Here is a 21,252-nt window from a genome sequence, read left to right as displayed (position 1 = left end):
CAAGGGTCACCACCAAGCAAGTGGCACCATGAAGACTAAGGAGCTCTCCAAACAGGTCAGGGACAGTTGTGAAAATTTACAGATCAAAGGCTAGTAAAAAAAGACTTGCAAAAACTTTGAACATCCCACGGAGCACCATTAAATACATTATTAAAAATTGGAAAGAATATGGCCACCACAACAAACCTGAAGCAAGATAGGGCCACCCACCAAAACTCACGGACCAGGCAAGGAGGGCATTAATCAGAGAGGCAACAAAGACCTAAAGATAACCCTGAAGGTGCTGCAAAGCCACACAGCGGAGATTGGATTTTCTGTCTATAGGAACACTTTAAGCCATACACCCACAGAGCTGGGCTTTTGGTAAGAGTGGCTAGAAAAAGCCATTGCTTAAAGAAAAAATACAAACACATGGTGTTCGCCAAAAGCCATGTGAGATCAAACATATGGAAGAAGGTACTCTGGTCAGATGAGACTAAAATTGAGCTTTTGGCCATCAAGGAAAACATCTCCTCATCACCTCAGAGAACATCATCCCCACAGTGAAGCATGGTGCGGTGGCATCATGCCAGGGATGTTTTAAACCTGCAGGTACTGGGAAACTGGTCAGAATTGAAGGAATGATGACAGCGCGTAAATACAGGGGAAATTTTTGAGGGAAACCTGTCTCAGTCTTCCAGAGATTTGAGATTGGATTTGAGACTGAAGAAGTTATGCACGCTCAAGTTTTCTGTTTTTTTTGGTCTTTATTTCTTGTTTGTTTCACAATAAAAAAACATTTTGCATCTTCAAAGGGTAGGCATGTTGTGTAAATCAAATGATACAAACCCCAAAAAAATCAATTTTACCCAGGTTAGTAACAAAAAAGGAAAAAATGCCAAGGGGGGTGAATACTTTCTAAAGCCACTGTATTGCATTGTTGTTTAGAAGGTACAATGATTCGCTACACAAGACATTGATTGTTTTGTCACATAAACTGAAATTAGGCAAACTATTAGAATTTTAGCAACCATGAGCCATGAGTGATTTCATGCAATTGCACCTTAAAGGTGGCTGAGACCCTAACTGAGTTTAAAATATATATATATATATATATATATATATATATATATATATATATATATATATATATATATATATATGTGTATATACACTACTGGTCAAAAAGTTTTAGAACACCTACTCATTCAAGGGTTTTTTTATTATTTTAACTATTTTCACATTGTAGAATAATAGTGAAGACATCAAAAACTATGAACAACACATATGGAATCATGTAGTAACCAAAAAGTGTTAAACAACTGTAACATATTTTATATTTGAGATTCTTCAAATAGCCACTCTTTACCTTGATGACAGCTTGTGTTCACTCTTGGCATTCTCTCAACCAGCTTCATGAGGTAGTCATCTGGAATGCATTTCAATTAACAGGTGTGCTTTCTTAAAAGTTAATATGTGGAATGTCTTTCCTTCTTAATGTGTTTGAGCCAATCAGTTGTGTTGTGACAAGGTGGGGGGGTATACAGAAGATAACCCTATTTGGTAAAGACCAAGTCCATATTATGTCAAGAACAGCTCAAATAAGCAAAGAGAAACGACAGTCCATCATTACTTTGGGCATACATGAAGGTCAGTCAATACAGAAACATTTCAATAACTTTTTCAAGTTTCTTTATGCAGTCAGCAAAACCCATCAAGCTATGATTAAACTGGCTCTCATGAGGACCACCATGGTGAATGGGAAGACCCAGAGTTACCTCTGCTGCATAGGATAAGTTCATTAGAGTTACCAGCTCCCAGGAAATTGCAGCCCAAATAAATGCTTCACAGAGTTCAAGTAACAGACATCTCAACATCAACTGTTCAGAGGAGACTGTGTGAATCAGGCCTTATGGTCAAATTGCTGCAAAGAAACCACTATTAAAGGACACCAATAATAAGCAAGAGACTTGCTTGGCCAACAAACATGAGAAATGGACATTAGGCCAGTGGAAATTCTGGTCCTTTGGTCTGGAGTCCAAATTAGAGATTTTTGGTTCCAACCACCTTGTCTCTGTGAGATGCGATGTGGGTGAACGGATAATCTCAGCATGTGTAGTTCCCACCGTGAAAGCGATGGAGGAGGAGGTGCTTGTGAAGGAAGTTGCTTTTGCTGGTGACACTGTCTGTGATTTCTTTGAATTCAAGGCACACTTAACCAGCATGGCTACCATGGCATTCTGCAGCGATATGCCATCCCATCTGGTTTGGGCTTAGTGGGACTATCATTTGTTTTTCAACAGGACAATGACCCAACACAACAACACCAGGCTGTGTAAGGGCTATTTTACCAAGGAGGAGAGTGATGAGTGCTGCATCAGATGACCTGGCCTCCACAATCACCGACTCAACCAAATTGAGATGGTTTGGGATGAGCTGGAAGGCAGAGTGAAGGAAAAAGCAGCTAACAAGTGCTCAGCATATGGGGAACCCATTCAAGCACTGTTGGAAAAGCATTCCAGGTGAAGTTGGTTGAGAAAATGCCAAAAGTGTGCAAAAGCTGTCATCAAGGCAAAGGGTGGTTGTTTGAAGTAATCTCAAATATAAAATATATTTTGATCTGTTTAACACTTTTTTTGGTTACGAGCATGATTCCATATATAAAATTTCATAGTTTTGAGTCTTCCTATTATTCTACAGCAATGTAGAAAATAGTACAAAATAAGAAAAACACTTTGAATGAGTAGTATGCTCTAAACCTTTTGACTGTAGTGTATATATAAATAATAAGACTAATTGGTTGGTGCCCCTTGCTTAATTCACTTATTTCACTTATGCCTGAACCGTCTCTGCACACAGACACACACACGTTTCCACCCGAGTCAGACACTCCAACATTTTGGTAATCGACTTGATGGATCCTGAATCATATCATATTTCTGTCCACTGTGTGGTGCCTTGCCTACGAACACGGAACTTCAGCGCATTAGACATCCGAAACCAGCCCCCATGATCTTTGCAACCCTGCCTATGTCATTTTTCTCTGTCATCCAATGTGCTTCCAAAACTTGCAAAAAGGTATCCATAGAATGTGGTCTTTTATTGCAAGACGTATGTCATGATTGGATAATTGTACTGTCACTTTAACCCAACCATGCACCTTGCACGCCTGGCAACGCTCTTTTGTAAAATCAATGGTTTGATAAACTAGCTTTTCCTACATTAGCTAGTCGTTTGTCAATGTAACGTTAACTGTCTAACCTTTATAACGATACAGCTAACCACTGCATTCAACGCTGCTCGCTTGCGTTTGGCGTCCACGAGTCAAGAGGCACCAACAACAGACGATATGTGCTGTGCCAAGCAAGGTGGAAGTAGCTAAAGTAACTATATCAACAGACAAGACAGTCCTGGAAGTTGTGGGACAGGGGTAAAACAAAAACTGAAAGGATTAGGAATCTGACAGCAAACTAGCCAGCTAGTAAGCGACATTGTTATCTATCGGTAAAATAAGCGTTTACTACGTGTTAACTTATTTCAATGAGTCTAGTAGCCAGCTACAAAGAGAACGTATTGCTACCCTATTGCTATCTCGCGTAGTAGCTCCTAGGATTAGCAGAAAAGTCATGCGTAGCGACTTCGTTGAATCGCATTGGATAGCGCTAGAAAGGTTAGCTAAAGAAAGCTAGATTAACGTCAATACAGTATTTTCTATATACCTAATTAAAATGCATAATCATAATGTATCATGAGGGTGACACAATAGTTGTTTTTCAATTGTGTCTGACTAGCTCGTTCAGTGCATAAGCCAGCCAAACCAGTTTGGTAAATCTGCAAGAAAGCGCAATCAGGATGTTGAGCGTTAGCCAGCAAATCGTAGGTTTGGCTGCGGTGGATAAATACAGTTTTTCTAGTTGCCTTGAAAACGATTCACGGCCCACCAGAATCGTTCAGATAATTTGACTCTGGACTCGTTAGATAGTTAAATAATTTGGCACTTGCATGCTTGGCTAGTGTTTGTCCACGTTTGCTATTGCATTTAGGCTAACGTCGCTGACAGGGCCATTGGACGAATGCAAACAAGAAAGGCGACAATCAGTGAAAGAGGGAAGGCGCGTGAATAACTATTCCCCACACTCCTGCAGCTAACTAATGCAATTAACTCGATTGGGGTTTGATACAAATGCTTTCTTTATTGACTATGTCAGTGGTTGCATGTTTTACGTTGCACTGAACGGTACACGCTACCCAATTTGTTTACCAGTGGAAGTATAGCTTAGATCAATTATGGAACACATTCTGAAATGGTTGGCTTTGGCGCAAACTGACGGGGAGCTGTCTGCCGTCCTTCATCCTGATCGCATTGATGGTGATCATTGCCATACTGTCTTTCAACTACTGGACTGTATTCAACCAAGCAAGGGCGCTCATTGGACGAGTTGGCTGAGGTGCAGACACAGGTGAAGCGGACCGACGCCGCGCGGCAGTCGACTGGAGAAGCGCAACCTGAGTTGATGGTGCAGGTAGACACGCACAGGAAACAGATCGACCAGAAGGAAGGAGATAACAGCATGCTGGAGGGCAAGCTGCACACTCTCGTGAAGACTCACTGCAAGTACAGATGAAAAGGTGGGTAGGACTAGATCACTTCATCCATCTGTAGTAACTATGCTTCCTAGTTCATGCAGATCTCAGGCGCTAACTAACTGTGCCAGAGGTTTGACAGGTGGAAAACAGCCCTTGCACCCATCCCATTAGCGTATTACAGTAGAGGGCAAAAACTCAGTGTCACCTACCAACATGGGCAGTAAAGACTGAGCAGTCTTCCAGCAATGTTTTGAATGCCCAAAACACACATCAAGCAAGCCACAAAGGAAAGTGTGGGCTGTCCCAGGCATTGTCAAGTATCTAAGCCTCAGAGATGAGTTTGAGGTACGTCAGTACAACCTAAGTGACACCTTTTCATCTACTTCAATTCAATGAATGTAGAGTCTTGATGTCATTTTTAAATTTAGGTTAAACTCATAAAATAACCACTTAAACTAAAATTATTGTTTATCTACTTCCAGCTGTGATAGCTATCAGATCCCCTTTGAATCTCAAAGGTGATTTCAAAGCCATATCGTAACAGCTAAACTCATTTTTCCCATCCAATAGCACCAACCTGGCATTGCATTGCAGTTTGTACATTGTTTATTGGTGTAAATTTGTGCTCTTATATTAGTCATTTGACAGGAGGTAGCCTCTCTGCAGACATGGGGGGTTATTAGTCCCAGCTGGGGCCTCTGCAAGGGGCCTGTCTGTGTGCCCAGTGCTGGGGACCAGCCTCTTTTTACCCTTACTACATTGGTCTGCCTCCCCCTCTTGTCCCAACCGCCTAATGTATGCTTATGTGCCGGATCAGATTGCATAGGAGGTGTGGCAGAACAGCTGAAGGGGAGGGGCCTACCTTTCTATTTGCACATATGCCGCATCTACACGATGTTTGCTCTTCTCGATTGTGGGGCTAGCCATGCTCAAACCGATTGTATATTTTAATTACAGCTCATCTCCTGAATGTTAATGGTGTCCAACAGTGCAAATCTTCTGTTCAACATGAGGGATGGTGTAGTGTAATACCAATCCCAGATTTTCCCCAGCTATGATCTGCTCGTTGTCCTGTATCAGGATCTTATTTTCTGATGTTACCAGTGATAGGGTTAAGCTATGTCAACCTTAGTCCCATTGTGATTATAAACCCATAAAACACACCCCTATTGTACCCTCCATAAAAAACAAAAAACGACAGTTGGCCTATAGTGTGAAATTGAATGCAACTGGATCTAATCATAATTAAAGATGATTTTTAAAAAGCCTGAACAGAGGCTAAGTGCAGGCAATGGCAAATATTTTCTAATATTCCTTTCTGGTGGAGGAGCAGAATGAGTTTGGGCTTGTGTGTGTAAGGTTGCAGCATTACATGATAGAGCAGTGACTGTCTGAGGAAATGGCTGTCTTACCATAGTGCGCTAGGGTTATAGGCCTACATCATGGGCTGGATAGAAGCAGTCTTTCCTTCATTAAATAATAGAAAAATGAACTAGATGGACATTCTCCATGAAGGAAAATTGGTGGGACTTAATCCTTTACAAGTGTCTTTGTAGTAGGGGAAGAAGTTTTAAATGTTTTACTAAAACCAAGCAGTTAAATATATTCAGTTACATTTAGTAAAATAATTGGTCTGATTGCTTTTGACTACACTATCAACTTATTATTTAGTTGTGGGTGCTTACAGTGGGAAGAATACATTTGATACACTGCCGATTTTGCAGGTTTTCCTACTTACAAAGCATGTAGAGGTCTGTGTAGTTTTTGTCATAGGCATACTTCAACTGTGAGAGACTGAATTTCCAAAAGAAATCCAGAAAATCATATTGTATGATTTTAAAGTAATTAATTTGCATTTTATTGCATGACATAAGTATTTAACACATCAGAAAGCAGAACTTAATATTTGGTACAGAAACCTTTGTTTGCAATTACAGATCATAATGCTTCCTGTAGGTCTTGACCAGGTTTGCACACACTGCAGCAGGGATTTTGGCCCACTCTCCATACAGACCTTCAGGTTTCGCTGTCGCTGGGCAATACGGATCAGCTCCCTCCAAAGATTTTCTATTGGGTTCAGGTCTGTAGACTGGCTAGGCCACTCCAGGATCTTGAGATGCTTCTTATGGAGCCACTCCTTGGTTGCCTATTATGTGTTTCCTGGTCGTTGTCATGCTGGAAGACCCAGCCACGACCCATCTTCAATGCTCTACTGAGGGAAGGAGGTTGTTGGCCAAGATCTCACGCATGGCCCCATCCATCCTCCCTCACGGTGCAGTCCTCCTGTCCCCTTTGCAGAAAAGCATCCCCAAAGAACGATGTTTCCACCTCCATGCTTCATGGTTGGGATGGTGTTCTTGGGGTTGTACTCTATCCTTCTTCTTCCTCCAGACACGGCGAGTGGAGTTTGGGACTAAAAGTTTCTATTTTGTCTCATCAGACCAATGACCTTCTCCCATTCCTCCTCTGGATCATCCAGATGGTCAGTTGGCAAACTCTTGTGACGGCCTGGACATGTGCTGGCTTGAGCAGGGGGACCTTGCGTGAGCTGCAGGATTTTAATCCATGACGTTTTAGTGTGTTACTAATGCTTTTGAGACTGTGGTCCTAGCTTTCTTCAGGTCATTGACCAGGTCCTGCCGTGTAGTTCTGGGGCTGATCCTCACCCCACATGATCATTGGGATGCCGCACGAGGTGAGATCTTGCATGGAGCCCCAGACCGAGGGTGATTGACCGTCATCTTGAACTTCTTCCATTTTCTAATAATTGCGCCTAACAGTTGTTGCCTTCTCACCAAGCTGCTTGCCTATTGTCCTGTAGCCCATCCCAGCCTTGTGCAGGTCTACAATTTTATCCCTGATGTCCCAATACAGCCTCTGGTCTTGGCCATTGTGGAGAGGTTGGAGTCTGTTTGATTGAGTGTGGCAGGTGTCTTTTATACAGGTAACGAGTTCAAACAGGTGCAGTTAATACAGGTAATAGGTGGAGAACAGGAGGGCTTCTTAAAGAAAAACTAACAGGTCTGTGTGAGAGCCGGAATTCTACCGGTTGGTAAGTGATCAAATACTTATGTCATGCAATAAAATGCAAATTAATTACTTAAAAATCATACATCCATTTTCTGGATTTTTTTTAAATTGCAGACTCTACATGTTAGGGTAGGGGAATAACCTGCCACTTGTTTGCAGACTACACCTATCAACATTACTTTGGATTTCGGCACTTAGATCACATTTTATCACAAAATAACTACACCACAGACTAGCCTACTACACTGTTGTCCACTCTCATACTACAATACCACAGTGTATATGCAAACTGTGATAATAGAGTACAGAAGACAGAGAAATAAGGAGTTATAGATTTGTATTGAAGCAATTTAAGAGTAGATCGGTTCTGTGTGCACTACTTTTGCTTCCCGCCTATTAAGCTTATTTCATCTTTACTTTCAGTTTTGAACACCAGCTGAAAATACAATATTTTTGGTTATGAAAATATATTTCACAGATGGTTTAGATGGTACAATGATTTCAACTATACTGGCTTATTTTGTGGGATTGGTTGTAATTATTGCTGTTTTGATTTCAGATTTGAATATCAGAGAAGTAGACCAAGGTGTCATACCCCTTTTAATTTTTTATCTATGATGTGCTGTTGGGGAAAGTGGTCGAGGTAGCTGATTTGAGTCAAAAAGTCACATTTGACTCATTTGGTGCTTCTCAAAAATGCAGATACCACCGTGCCCTTGAGTACGGGAGGGTCGGAGTATGAGTCCAAATCAATGTATGCGACAGGAGGGCACTTCTCGAACGCCACTTGTTTGCGACATATTGAAGCATGCGCTTCGATCGCAAGCTTCAATGTAAAGTATAGCACAGAAATGTGATGCAAACCACGTAGAAGTGGCGTGTCAATATTTGAGCTGAAGCGAGAGAAAATACACTTCGATTTCGGAATGAAATGTTGCTTATTCACATCTTATATAGTTGCCCGACTATGTTTTATCTTGATACGTTAATAAATACATACTGTGTTAATTTTGGTATGTTTACTTGCCCACAATACCCACTGTAGTGTGTGTAGATTGCAAGCCCATAGTAAGTAAAATAGGCCTAACTGGCTAGCTATTGACTGCTAGGCTAGCCAGATAGTCACTAATAATTGTTAGCTAGCTAGCTACCTACAAAGATTTGAGTACCAACCTTGCATAACATTTGAGGTCATTTTTGCCTGTTGAACTAGCTGGCTAGATATACACGATAAAACGCTTTGCTTTGTGTATATCTTGTTTCTGCTTCTATTGTTGCCATTGTCCCGGCTGGAAGAAGGTTCAGTGGAGGTGCAGCCTAAGTAATAAAAGTAGCGAGTGCTTCCTAAATGTATGTTTTATGGCGTTCTCCACACTCGTCCTCACAATAATGTATCAAGAGAACGCCCCCAGAGAATGCACTGGCGCTTGAGAGTGTGGGAGCGCGGTAGCATGCATATTGAGAAACATCAATTTTTCTCATGCTTAGACTGTGCTCCCCGATTGTTATAATTTGAAAGTTCTGAAAAGTTCCGTAGCAGTTAGCATTCAACAGTGGAAAGTTGGCTAAATTAGTTTGTTACTAAAACGGCTGTACTATAGGTAGTAGATATTTCTGTTCTTATTTCCAGATTTGAATAGTAGAGGAAGATTTCATACCCTCTAACTTTTTGTCTGTTGTTCGGAAAGTGGTCAAATTGACAAAAATGTGTACAACAAGTTATTGATGTGGATACTAAAACAGCTGTATGCAAGTAGATATGTACAATATATTTTTGTTCTGATTCCATATTTGAATAGCAGAGAGGTTGATCAAGATGTCATGATCCTATAACATTTTGTCTAACTTGTTGGGAAAGTGGTCAAAGTAGCTGATTTGTGTCAAGGAAGTTATATTGTTTACAGTGAATGTGAAGTAAATGAATCTCACAATGGGGTCTTTAGCCCATACAATGACTTCAGAAAGTATTCACACCCTGTTTACTTTTTTCCACATTTTGTTATAAGGTGGGATTGGGTGGATTTAATTGTTATTTTTTGTTAACGATCTACACAAAATCTTGTCAAAGTGGAAGAAAAATTTTAACATTTGTAGAACATTAATGAAAAAATAAAATTATCTTTATTAAGATAACTATTCAACCCCCTGAGTCAATACATGCTAGAATCACCTTTGGCAGTGACTACAGCAGTGAGTCTTTCTGGGTAAGTCTCTAAGAGCTTTGCACACCTGGATTGTACTATATTTGCCCATTTAAAACATTACAAAACACAACAAAATATATATTCTTCAAGCTCTGTCAAGTTGGTTGTTGATCATTGCTAACAGCAGTCATTTTCAATGTCTATTCAGATTTATTTTTATTTTAAAAAAACTCCCTAGTTGTTTGGCCGAAGACAAACACACCCATAACGATGATGCAGCCACCACCATGCTTGAAAATATGAAGTGGCACTCGGTGATGTGTTGGATTTGACCAAAACATAATGCTTTGTATTCTGTACATAAAGTTAATTCTTTACATTTTTTTAGAGTTTTTTAGTTTTGAATATTTTTATTCTGTACAGCTTCCTTCTTTTCACTCTGTCATTTAGAAGTTAAACAGTTTTCTGCGATCAGCCATTAAACTCTAACAAGCATTTCACTACACCTGCAATAACTTGTGACCAATAACATTTGATTTGAAGTCACCATTGTCCTCATGGTGCAATCTGAGCGGTTTCCTTCCTCTCCGGCAACTGAGTTAGGAAGGATGCCTGTATCTTTGTAGTGACTGAGTGTATTGATACACCATCCAAAGTGTAATTAATCACTTCACCATGCTCAAAGGGATATTCAATGTCTGCTTTATTTTTATTTTTTACCCATCTACCAATGGGTGCCCTTCTTTGAATCTGTTTTGGAAATCCTACTTGACCGAGGGACCTTACAATTCATCTGTATGTTGGTGACATGGATGGGTAGTTCTTCCAAATTCAGCCTGGGGCGGCAGGTAGCCCAGTGGTTAAGAGCGTTGTGCTGTAACGCAGGGTTGCTGGTTCTAATCCTCGAGCCGACTAGGTGAAAAAATCTGTCTGCCTTAGAGCAAGGCACTTCCTAATTGCTTAGTCGCTCGGATAAGAGCGTCTGCTATGACAAAAAAATACTACATTATACTGTACATGCCAGTTATTATGTGACTTGTTGAGCACATTTTTACTCCTGAATTTAGTTAGGCTTGCCATAACAAAGGGGTTGAAATCTTATTGACTCAAGACATCTCAGCTTTTCATTTTTATTAAAAAAATGTCTAGAAACATAAGTCCACTGACATGGGGTATTGTGTGTAGGCCAGTGACACACAATCTCAATTTAATCCATTTAAAAATCAGGCTGTAACACAACAAAAGGTGGAAAAAGTCAAGGGGTGTTTCTGAAGGCACTGTAACATATTTATTGAAATAGGCAAATATTGTCTAAATTCACCTTCTTTTTTTTACCTCCACTGTTGTAGCTCAGCGCATAAGAATTTCACTGTACCCTGTGGTTACATCAGCGACCCCGTGCATGTGACTAATAGGCTATCTAGGCTAAACTGTCTCACATCATGTCGTCGCCATCGACGATGGTTGTCAATCGTCGTCGATAGACGATGCTATCGTAATATCGCCCAACCCTAACCAGCATCCTGTTCTACTCTGTTCCTCCTGTGCAGGTGTTCCACTCCTCTGTCAACTCCACTACCAAGGACAGGGTGTGTTAGTAACTGTCAGTCACACACCATATCAGGAATGGGATTTGAGTTGTGGTGGTAGTAGGAATTAAGGTGTATTAGCATAGCCTAGTTATGCCAATAGTCCTCTCCTAGTACTGCTGAAAGGGCTGAAGGATAGAGAAGCAACATGATGTAAAAGTCTTTGAGGTGCTTTGCTTTAATGTTTCGGTCTCCACATCCGCAGTGTGCTTTGTGGGTGCCTAGAAAGAGCACTGTTATTTTCCACACAGCAGATTAGGTGGAGAGACTGAACCACTCAGTGTCTCTTTTCAGGGAAGGTGACAGCATGAAGCTTTTATCTCCACAATGGCTGACATTGATGCTGTAATTACTGACACTCCTCTTCTGTGCATTCTGTCTCATTAAAGTCCTGAGCCCCTCTTTCTCTCCCTCTCTGTGTGGATTTGATTCAAGCCCTTTGTTCTCCCTGGAGAATCCACCCGTGTGATTTGATTGGTGGCTAGTGGCTACTGATGGAGACGTGAATCTCATTTGTGGGGAGGTGTTTGTCTGTGGGACAGTCATATAGGGGTGCCCGAATGGATACTATTCCCTCCTTAGCCTATAAAGAACGGTTTCTTTACTCATTGAGCGGTTCCTTCGCTTTCACTCCCTTCAATTAACAAACATGAGCACATGAAGAAGGAATATCAGACATGATGGCAGCCTAACACACTGTTTAGTGACTGGGCCAATGGAGCTATCAGAGAGAGAATCTGCTTTGGGAGAGACTAGTATTGGATTGCATGTATGGGGCAGGCAAATAAAGTAGTGATCTCTTTTGACCTGTGGTTACTTCCACCTTGAAAGGGTAATCCCAGCCAGCAAGGCATCCCCTTGGTGTCTGCACCATGCTCAAATCGATTTGGTTTCTCTGGGCTGGGTTTGACGCTTACTTTTGTCTTTGTTTATTTCATGCATTGATGGTGTAGAATACAGTAGGTCTATGAAGCTCCTAGGTTTGATGGTCCTATGCTTGTTTTTCGCAGTTAATCTCCTGTCCTTACACTGATGACAGTTTTGCTCATTCTGACTGGTTATACGTTTGGCTGGGCTTTAGAGATATAGTCAGACCCCAGATAAGGGAGATGGTATAATTGAGTGGAGGGCAGAGAGGGGCCTGTCTGGATCAGTCAGGGGCTCAGGAGGACAGAACTCTCTCGTCTGACAGATTCTCACTCCGTCTGCCATCTGTGGTCTCTCAGCCACTGACCTGAGTGGACATATATGGCCTGTGTTGGATTTTGGACAGCTTGAGCGCTTTCAATTAGATATGGTTTGGTATATTCAAAAAGATGGGTATTGCAGATGTGATGCTCCGCATCTACTAATTTGTTCTACCAAGTGAATGCATTTACTTTGTGCATGGTAGAGGAGAGGATACCAAGTATATTTGGCAGTGCATGTGCAGTAGCTCCTTCTGTGACTGATTGTACTGCCAATGAGGAGGGCTGCGATAATGGCTCCCTCTTTAGGTCACTGGGTAACACTGGGCGCTGAGCCGTCTTATTGTGGTCAAGGTAGGGGGAGGGAAAGACCGGACAAAGGAAAGCAAACTGGATAAATTAGGATTTCCTTTTGAAATAGGTGTAGCCTACATCTGGCAACGGTGTATAACCATTGCACAAATATGAAACTGAACACAGGATGTATGCATAAATTAATCTCATAATGCCTTTGTAACAAATCCACAGATACAACATGCTTGATTTATGTTGAGCACAGAACGCAAATACCTACTCTTATTTGGTGTAGCCTAATGTTGCCACACACTCAGCCTCACCTCTTTTACTGTGTTATATTATGTTCAATACAAAGGTAACTGTATACATGAATAGACGTTAATACAGCTCAGGTGTTGGTGTGACCACGTAGGCTAATGTCTGTCAAACTTGCGCATATGGACACAGAAATATGCAGATACCAGACATGTAGACACTTCACGTTCTCTGTCCCTCTAAGCATGCACAAATAGAGCCCTGGGGATGGCCTTCCATCCTCCTCTGTTTCTCTCCCAGCTGCATTTCACATTCACCTCCTCCCCTCAGTCCCCTGAGATCAATGCTTGCACCCCTCCTGCTGCTCCTGAAATCTACCTCAAAGCCACAGCCGCTCTCCTCTCGTTGAGGCAACAAAAACACTTGCAATTGAATTTTGTCTTTGTACATGTATGTAAAGAAGTGGAATAATTCCTTAGGCGGTCAGTGTGTCATAATGTGTAATGGGTCAATAGCACATTGTTCTGACTATAAGCTGGTTTCACTCTAAGCGGTCTGGGGACGTAATAGGAATTTCCAGGTGAACAAAAGAGCAGTCACAGAAAGTCAATCGCAAATCAATTCTGTTTTACAAGTTGCAACAGGGAGACACCTCCAACACAGAAGCAGAGAAAATGTCTAACTGGTCTTCTCTGAGAAGGCCCTTATATTCTAAACAGCAGACAACGGTTCTGTAAACCCGAGAGGCTATTGGGAAGTCAAAACAAAAGGCATGGACTTTGTAAGTTGCTACAGAATCAGTGTTTCACAGAATACAATCGCAATCACTGTGTCCTTGTACCTCCAGTCTGGCGTCAATCACTATCAACAGATATGAGTTTAACCCATAACATACAGCATCCAGTTTAGTGACATCAACCCAAGTGTCACAAACAGAACACTAGAAACCATTTCTGTATTACAGAAAGGGAAAACATATAAAAATGCTAAACATTGTTAATCACTCTAAACTGAATGTGAACTTTATTCATCTTAAATATTCCTATTACAGTGAGCCATAGATGTGTTCATCTTAGATAGGTCTCCCTCTCTCCCTCCATCAGGCTTCATTATGAAGGGGAGAGGAGATCTAATGAAAGCTGCTGCTCTGTGGATTGTTCTGACTTCCTCAGCCTGGCTGTCCCTAGGATCTCTCTTCCATCTAATCTGACTCTATCTGGCTGCAGATGGTCTTCTAGTCACTCGGCTGGTCAGACACAATGAATCCGATGGAGCATTTTGCAAGCAGAGTTTTCACTCAGCAGAACCTTTATTCAGCTAGATATCTCTGTTGCTGAGCTGACATTAAAGTGCTATTGCACCTGGCCTTAGTATAAAAATGTCATCCTTCCAGTTAGGCTAGTTCAGCCACTTTATATTTCCTGTTAAACCGGTTGTATTTGGCATTAAGATGATAACAAAGAGTTCTGGTAACAAAGTGTTCTGGTGACCTTTCCTCAGACTGATGTTCTTTTCTGTCCTTCCCAGATGAAGGTGCAGGGTGATGTCACAGCACAGATGTCGGAGATTGTGAGGCTGAAAGGTAAGAGCAGACACTGGCCAGCAGAGGGCACACTTCTGTTGGGGTCTTATGGCTAGCAGAAGGCAGTATGGGCTTGTATTACCATAGATGGAGCCTGGAGCATTAACAGCAGTTTGCATAATGCTGTTAGTGCTGTTAAGATGTTTTATCTCAAGTCCCAAGTGGACTCTAATGCATACAGATTTGCAATGTTGTCATTCCTAGTTTCTTTATTGAATGATTGTCCAACACTAAAGCTGTAGCCTAATATCACTGCATGGTTGAAATTGCATTTGTCCATAGAATATGAACCCTAAGGTTATATTGTGTGTTTTTGGGGGGGTGTAGAGCAGCTGAAGGAGCTGAAACAGGAGTTTATGAGGCAGGAGATCCAGCTGAGGGAGGTGAAGAAGAACAGCACCAATCTGGAGAGGAAGCTGGAGTATGAGAGGTACAGAGAGTGAACTCTTTCAATAAATCTTTCATGTTCTTGCTCTAGGCTCACAAAATCACAGCAAAGTTGAGGTTATAATGACTATCGCACCAATATAGCCATTGGTGTGAATTCTAACACGAGCTTCATTGCTTTTCTCTCTGATTTGTCTAACCAATTGTTTGTGTGTATGTTAGTTTGCAGTGTGGGCGTCAAATCACACAACTAATGGACGAGTATAAAGAAGCTAAAAAGACCCTGGAGGAGGAGGCGGTGGAGCTGAGAAAGGTGAGGCCCTCTATCAGAGCACCTAGTCATGATGTCCCTACCTTTCCTTTCCCTGTAATGTAAGTGGTTGTCTACCACCCCCTGCTGGTGTTCATAGATCATACACTGTGGAATATCCTTTGTCCTGGATGTCAGCAGCTCTGCACTTAGTCATCGTGACTTTTTTGCTTACCCAGCAATAGTGATTATATTCATCCCTCTCCTCTCTGCTTCTTCTCCCTCCCCTCCCTCCCTCCCTCCCCACCCTCTGCAGAGTGTGCTGGATAGCAGGAAGGTCGGAGCTGCAGAAGGAGGGACTGAGGTAGAGACAGCAGAAGAGCACCACACTGTGGCCACACACCAACGAGACACTGACCTCAAAGGTAACATTACAACCAGCTCATATTGCCACATTCTGCCTGTGTAATATGTTTCAGAGCTAACCCACCCTCTCTCCCTCCACCCCATCCACTCTACTCTCCCTCCACCCCATCCACTCTTTTCTCTCCCCTATCTCTCTCTCTCCCTCCCTCCTGGCACAGAAGATTTGGGCAAGCCTGGCAGTGATGCTGGCATGCCTGGTATTGAGGACAGTGAAGTGGGAAAAATAGATGATGTGCAATTTGGTGAGTATTTATTCTCTCTGGTTATTCTACTTTTGATGATGACCCTGGCAGTAAGTGGAACTGTCCTCCTCCCCTCTCAAGTGGAACTGTCCTCCTCCCCTCTCATTGTCTCTAGCTCTGAAGAAGCCAGCCATCACCCAGAACCACATAGAGATACCTGATACTGGGTTAAGAGAGGTGGGGGCTGGTATGGGTGCAGGGGCAGGTGAGGGGGCTGGGCGAGACCTCTCTCTGGACCGGCCTGTGCTCCAGATTCAGGACAAGGTCCTAGGGTTGGGGATGGAGGGGCGAGCGGGGGCCCTCCAGCAGCAGCCCCCCCAGGCGGTGGCAGACAGACCCATCCTCTTTGACGAGGACAACAAGGCAGCCATCCAGGCAGATGAGTTCGGAGAGCAGCACAGACCGCTTAGAGGTATGTCAACTCAACTCATGCTCCACACACTACATATTTGCATTTTCAATGTACTTTATTAGTTTTGGTGCACAGAGACAAAACCACTTATTTAGAACAGTAATGCTTTAGTGGTGACATGCTATCATGTGTCTGCCATTGAGTTTGAGACTTGAGGCCATGGCCTGGGTACTGCTCTGACTGGGCTCTTAATGGCTGTGTGCAGCAGAGGCTCCGCTGCTCTTGGCCTCTCTTCAACTCCACACTAGCTGCCATAAAACGTGAGCCATGCTGGCTTCCTGTTTTTAGTTCAGATGTTTTTTTCATGGAATGTTTGTGTAGAAAATGGAGGGAAAAGTATTGTTGGCGCAGTGCTCTGCTCTCTGTTTGGCAACCTCTGTCTTTTTAAAGGTGATTAATCCTTTTCTCCCAGAGATTGAAAACATGCTCCTTCAAACTGTAAGCTAGCTTTCTGTGAAGGAGCACATTCAGTACTACAGGACAGAGTTCACCCTAAACCTCTCTACTGTACATTTGAAATGAAAAGCCCAAAAAGGATGACCAAATTTCTGGTGAAATATTTCTAACAGAAAAGTCATTATTGATGCTACCTCTGTTTCGCTGTCTCCTTTAAGCTCCTGACAATGTGATGAAAGCAGATGGTGTACAGAGGAAAGGGGCAGGACTGCCTCCTAACCCCGCCCAGGTGCCTAACCCTATAGAACCTCGGCATGCCAGAGACCCCAAGCCTGCTGAGCCCCTGCGTCACAGACAGAGTGAGTGCCTCCAAAGGCTGGTGGAGATGGGGGGACTGAGGACCTCTCAGTACACAGGAGATGTGACACATGGAGACTTATGCTGTGGTTGTGTCTTTACTCTGAAATGTAACTGCAGCGTCCCAGTAAGAAGAGCTTCTCTCACTTGCAGATGTGTCAAGGTTACAACATAACCTTTACAATAACATAAGCTATTTTTGAACGCACTCTGCAGTCCGAGCCCTATCTAGAGTTTTCTTTCTCAAGGTTGCGTTAGGTCTACTATAAGTGGTTGCCTTCCCTAGCTATCAGGGTTTTAACAAACCTTCCTCAACACTGCTCATAAAGTCATTCATATTAGAGGTGCTGTCGCCACAGACTGAATTGAGAGATGGCCAGATGCCATAGAGTACGCACAGTGAGAGAGGCCCCCTGACTTCAAGGGTCTCAGGGTGTTCCTTCCTGCTGCCTGCCTGGCTTCAGCTCTGCTCCCTCCCTCCCTCCCTTCGCTGCCTACTCTCCAAACAATACCCCAACCAGCTGCCCTGCCAGCTACCCTTCTCCTTGCTTCATCTTCACACACTCTGCACCACACATACACACACATGTTTTCCTCCCAAGTTCCTTTACACTGACATCACTTCATTGCCAATTACTTTTTTTTTCTCCCCCAAAAAATCCCCTTAAACATATATACTATGCCTCCCTCCCATACCTTTACTGTCCAACCCATCACATCCTCCTTCAGTCCATCTCATACCCTCCATTTCTTAGTTTCATCATCCTCTCTTTCATTCACTCTCTCCCCTCTTCTGACTCTGTCACAATCTCTTTGCTTCCCTCCCTTCCTGATGGGGCCCTTCTCTGCCTCTACAGGCCGTTTCTTTGATGAGAACGAGTCCCCTGTAGATCCGCAGCACGGCTCTAAGCTGGCGGACTACAATGGGGACGATGGGAACGTGGGTGAGTACGAGGCGGACAAGCAGGCCGAGCTGGCCTACAATGAGGAAGAGGATGGTGATGGTGGGGAGGAAGACGTCCAAGGTGAGCCAGGCCAGGGGTCTTCAAGTCCAGCTGTATCACCATTTCTCCCTCCTCCACTCCTGCTGCCCCTGCATTAGATTGAGTACCACCAGCTCGGCCATAGCTCACAGCACCCTGAGTTACCCACCATTCCTGTCTCCGGAACATCCATAACCAACCTCCCCTCAGGATCTAAGCCTGAGGACTGTTCAGTGGATCATTTAGGCTGGAGGGCAAGCCTCCCATCATTGTATACCACAATAAAGCCTTACCTCTACATGTGGATAGGGGCACTTCTCTCCCTCAGTGACTTATGGTTCTGTGTGACTCCACTCCAATGTCTGCATGCCCCATCCAGCTGTGCGCTTCCCCACTGTCTGTGCTCCGCCACCTGTCTGTGCCCACTGGACATCTGTGTACACCTGCAGTAGATGAATAGATGCTGTGTTTGAGTAGTACTTGAAGTTTCAAATGCATGTGCGTTCTGGTCTTATCATTATTATACAGCTGTCATTCATTTCTCCACGACAGGTTAGATTGTGAAGTGTTTTGTGTGTTAACCTTTAATGTAAATCATAACATTTATAACAGCTGTTGTTGTTCCTGCCATTGAAAGTGCCATTTTCGAATAGGCTACTGTGATGATAAAGTAGTGTTAAGGAATTCTATGGCCGACATGGGACAAGACTAATACATACAATATGTTGCTCTTCTATTGAGCATTCCTAATGATAATCTTTAGGGATTTCCTTTTAAATCTATCTAGCAGCTGTTATTTAGGGATGAGGGAGATGACTACTCCCTGATGTTCTGTCCTCAATCTCCTTTCAGATGATGAAGACCGAGACATGCAGGGAGACCGGGCAGTGGACTATGGAAAGAGACGTCAAGCCATCGACATTTTGTAAACTTTATCAACTTGCTCTAGGATCTTACTGAAATGGAGTGGGATAGCAAATTCGAGCAAAAGGGTTTATTCCTCCGCATTTTGTTTCACTGTTGCTTCGGATGTTATTCTTAGGACTGGTTGGAATCATGAAGATGTTTTAGGTGCATCTCTTATGGCGATGGACTATTCTGAAGACACGGTACAGATTATTATTCCATGAAGCAGTTTGACCTAAAACCATGTATCATTGAATCTATAAAACAATTCATGATAATATGGTTCTGTGCAGCCGTTGACTTGCAAATAATGATTTTATAATTTATTTGGTATTAGAATTCCTTAGCGATTACAATGATATAATGTACAAGAGTGCTATACAGTGTACATTTGTAATGTTTTTTTCATGACAGATTATGAAGGCTTTTGTTTTGTTTACTACTTTGAATGAACTGTCAGCTGCAAGAATAGACTGTAGTGGTCTGAAAGAGCCAGTTTGGCCCAGAACCTCGCTGGCTTAGATGACTCTGTTGCTGACCTGGTCACCTAGACTGGCAGGCATAGCATATTGCTTGAAATTGGGAACTTTAATTTTACTTGTCTTTACCTAAAAAGGAATACGTTTCCCTTCTGATTTGGGACAGCTGTTACTTGACAAAGAAAAAAAACCTGAAAACTGTTGCTCCGAACTGTGTCAATGAATTTGACGCTTTCTCTCTTATTGTTGGACTCTTGTATGGACGCCCACACTTCAAACACAGCTGCTCCAACCAACGCAGCACTTATGCCAAGGACTTCTCATGGCTTCTTAAACCTCTTTGTTCATCTTATTTCTGTCACAGACATAACACTCCACAGTGCATGCAATCTTTATTAATCAACCTGAAGAACATCTTGAAGCTGGATACAATACTTAGACCAGTTTAGAATTAGGAATCCTGTGGAGGACTAAAAGCTCAATGCACACCTGTCCTGCTAATAAGAATGGACTACAGTAGGCATAGATGTACATATTTGAACTGTTTCTATTTTAACTGTAGGACTCGAGAGACTATTCTTCCTTGAAATAATAAGCATAAAATCTGTTTTGTTTGTCTAAAAGTTGGTGATTTCATATGGAAGGTCGGCATATTGAATGTACGCTGCTGATGTTTTGGTTTTTCAAGATCATAATGTAATTAAGACATTTGGGTAGTTAATTGTTACAACTGTACAATTTAGATGCTAATGGATATAACTGTGAACCAGTCAGCAAGTCCCCAGCTAAGTTTTCCTTCAAATTCCAACGTGTTACTTATCTGCTGGAGATTATTAAAAGCTGTTGGTATCACTGATCTTGGGGGCAATTAATTTATCATTTCATACTGAAGAATAATAAATAATTCTTAAGTGGTCATTATTGGAAGAATAATAAATAATTCTTAAGTGGTCATTATTGATACAAGTAATTAAACAATTGTTTCCCCCTGAATGCCTTTTGATCCATGATTTATAAAAAATAATATATATTTTGTAACCTCTTGTGAATGTGCATGTGAACTGTACTTCACCTGAAAAGGTGACTGACTGACAATGGGAAAACTGCATGTGCTTGTGGCAGGGATGCTGGCCCATGTTGACTCCAATGTTTCCCACAGTTGTGTCAAGTTGGTTGGATGTCCTTTGGGTGTTGGACCATTGTTGATACACACTGGAAACTGTTGAGCGTGAAAGATCCATCAGCGTTGCAGTTCTTGACACAAACCGGTGCGCCTGGCACCTACTACCATCCCCCGTTCAAAGGCACGTAAATGTTTTGCCTTGCCCATTCACCCACTGAATGGCACACACACAATCCATGTCTCAAGGTTTAAAAATCCTTCTTTAACCTGTCTCCTCCCCTTCATCTACACTGATTGAAGTGGATTTAACAAGTGACATCAATAAGGGATCATAGCTTTCACCTGAATTCACTTGGTCAGTCTATGTCATGGAAAGAGCAGGTGTTCTTCATGTTTTGTATACTATGTCAGTGTTACCAGAATCCTCTCTGTTGTAATCAAATCCACATCACTAGATGATCTTGATTCAGTTCAAATGCCCATAAAGCCACCATAACATTTATAGTATTTTCAATGAATAAATTACATTTTACTCGCTCTTTTTTTCAACATTTGTAAGCGTTATTAGTCTGCATAGAAGACCCCCAAAGATCAAGCAATTGCAAGTAAAAACCACAAGCTGTATAGAAGAAAGAAAAAAC

The 21,252-nt window shown here is 42.3% G+C and overlaps 1 protein-coding gene across 1 annotated transcript; it reads left to right on the top strand.

The window, feature by feature from the left end:
• The first annotated feature begins 4,600 nt into the window (after positions 1 to 4,600).
• LOC123492605 (protein GOLM2-like) lies at positions 4,601 to 20,481 on the top strand. The gene is made up of 10 exons (XM_045225269.1): positions 4,601 to 4,608; positions 14,596 to 14,650; positions 14,978 to 15,080; positions 15,260 to 15,350; positions 15,604 to 15,712; positions 15,872 to 15,955; positions 16,071 to 16,367; positions 16,982 to 17,122; positions 17,978 to 18,145; positions 18,956 to 20,481. The coding sequence occupies exons 2-10, from the start codon at positions 14,596 to 14,598 to the stop codon at positions 19,030 to 19,032; spliced, it is 1,125 nt and encodes a 374-aa protein (XP_045081204.1). The 5' UTR covers positions 4,601 to 4,608; the 3' UTR covers positions 19,033 to 20,481.
• Positions 20,482 to 21,252: the final 771 nt, after the last annotated feature.

This window comes from Coregonus clupeaformis, chromosome 15, assembly GCF_020615455.1.
Source record: "Coregonus clupeaformis isolate EN_2021a chromosome 15, ASM2061545v1, whole genome shotgun sequence".
Taxonomy (NCBI): Eukaryota; Metazoa; Chordata; class Actinopteri; order Salmoniformes; family Salmonidae; genus Coregonus; species Coregonus clupeaformis.
This window is presented reverse-complemented; position numbering and strand designations above follow the sequence as displayed.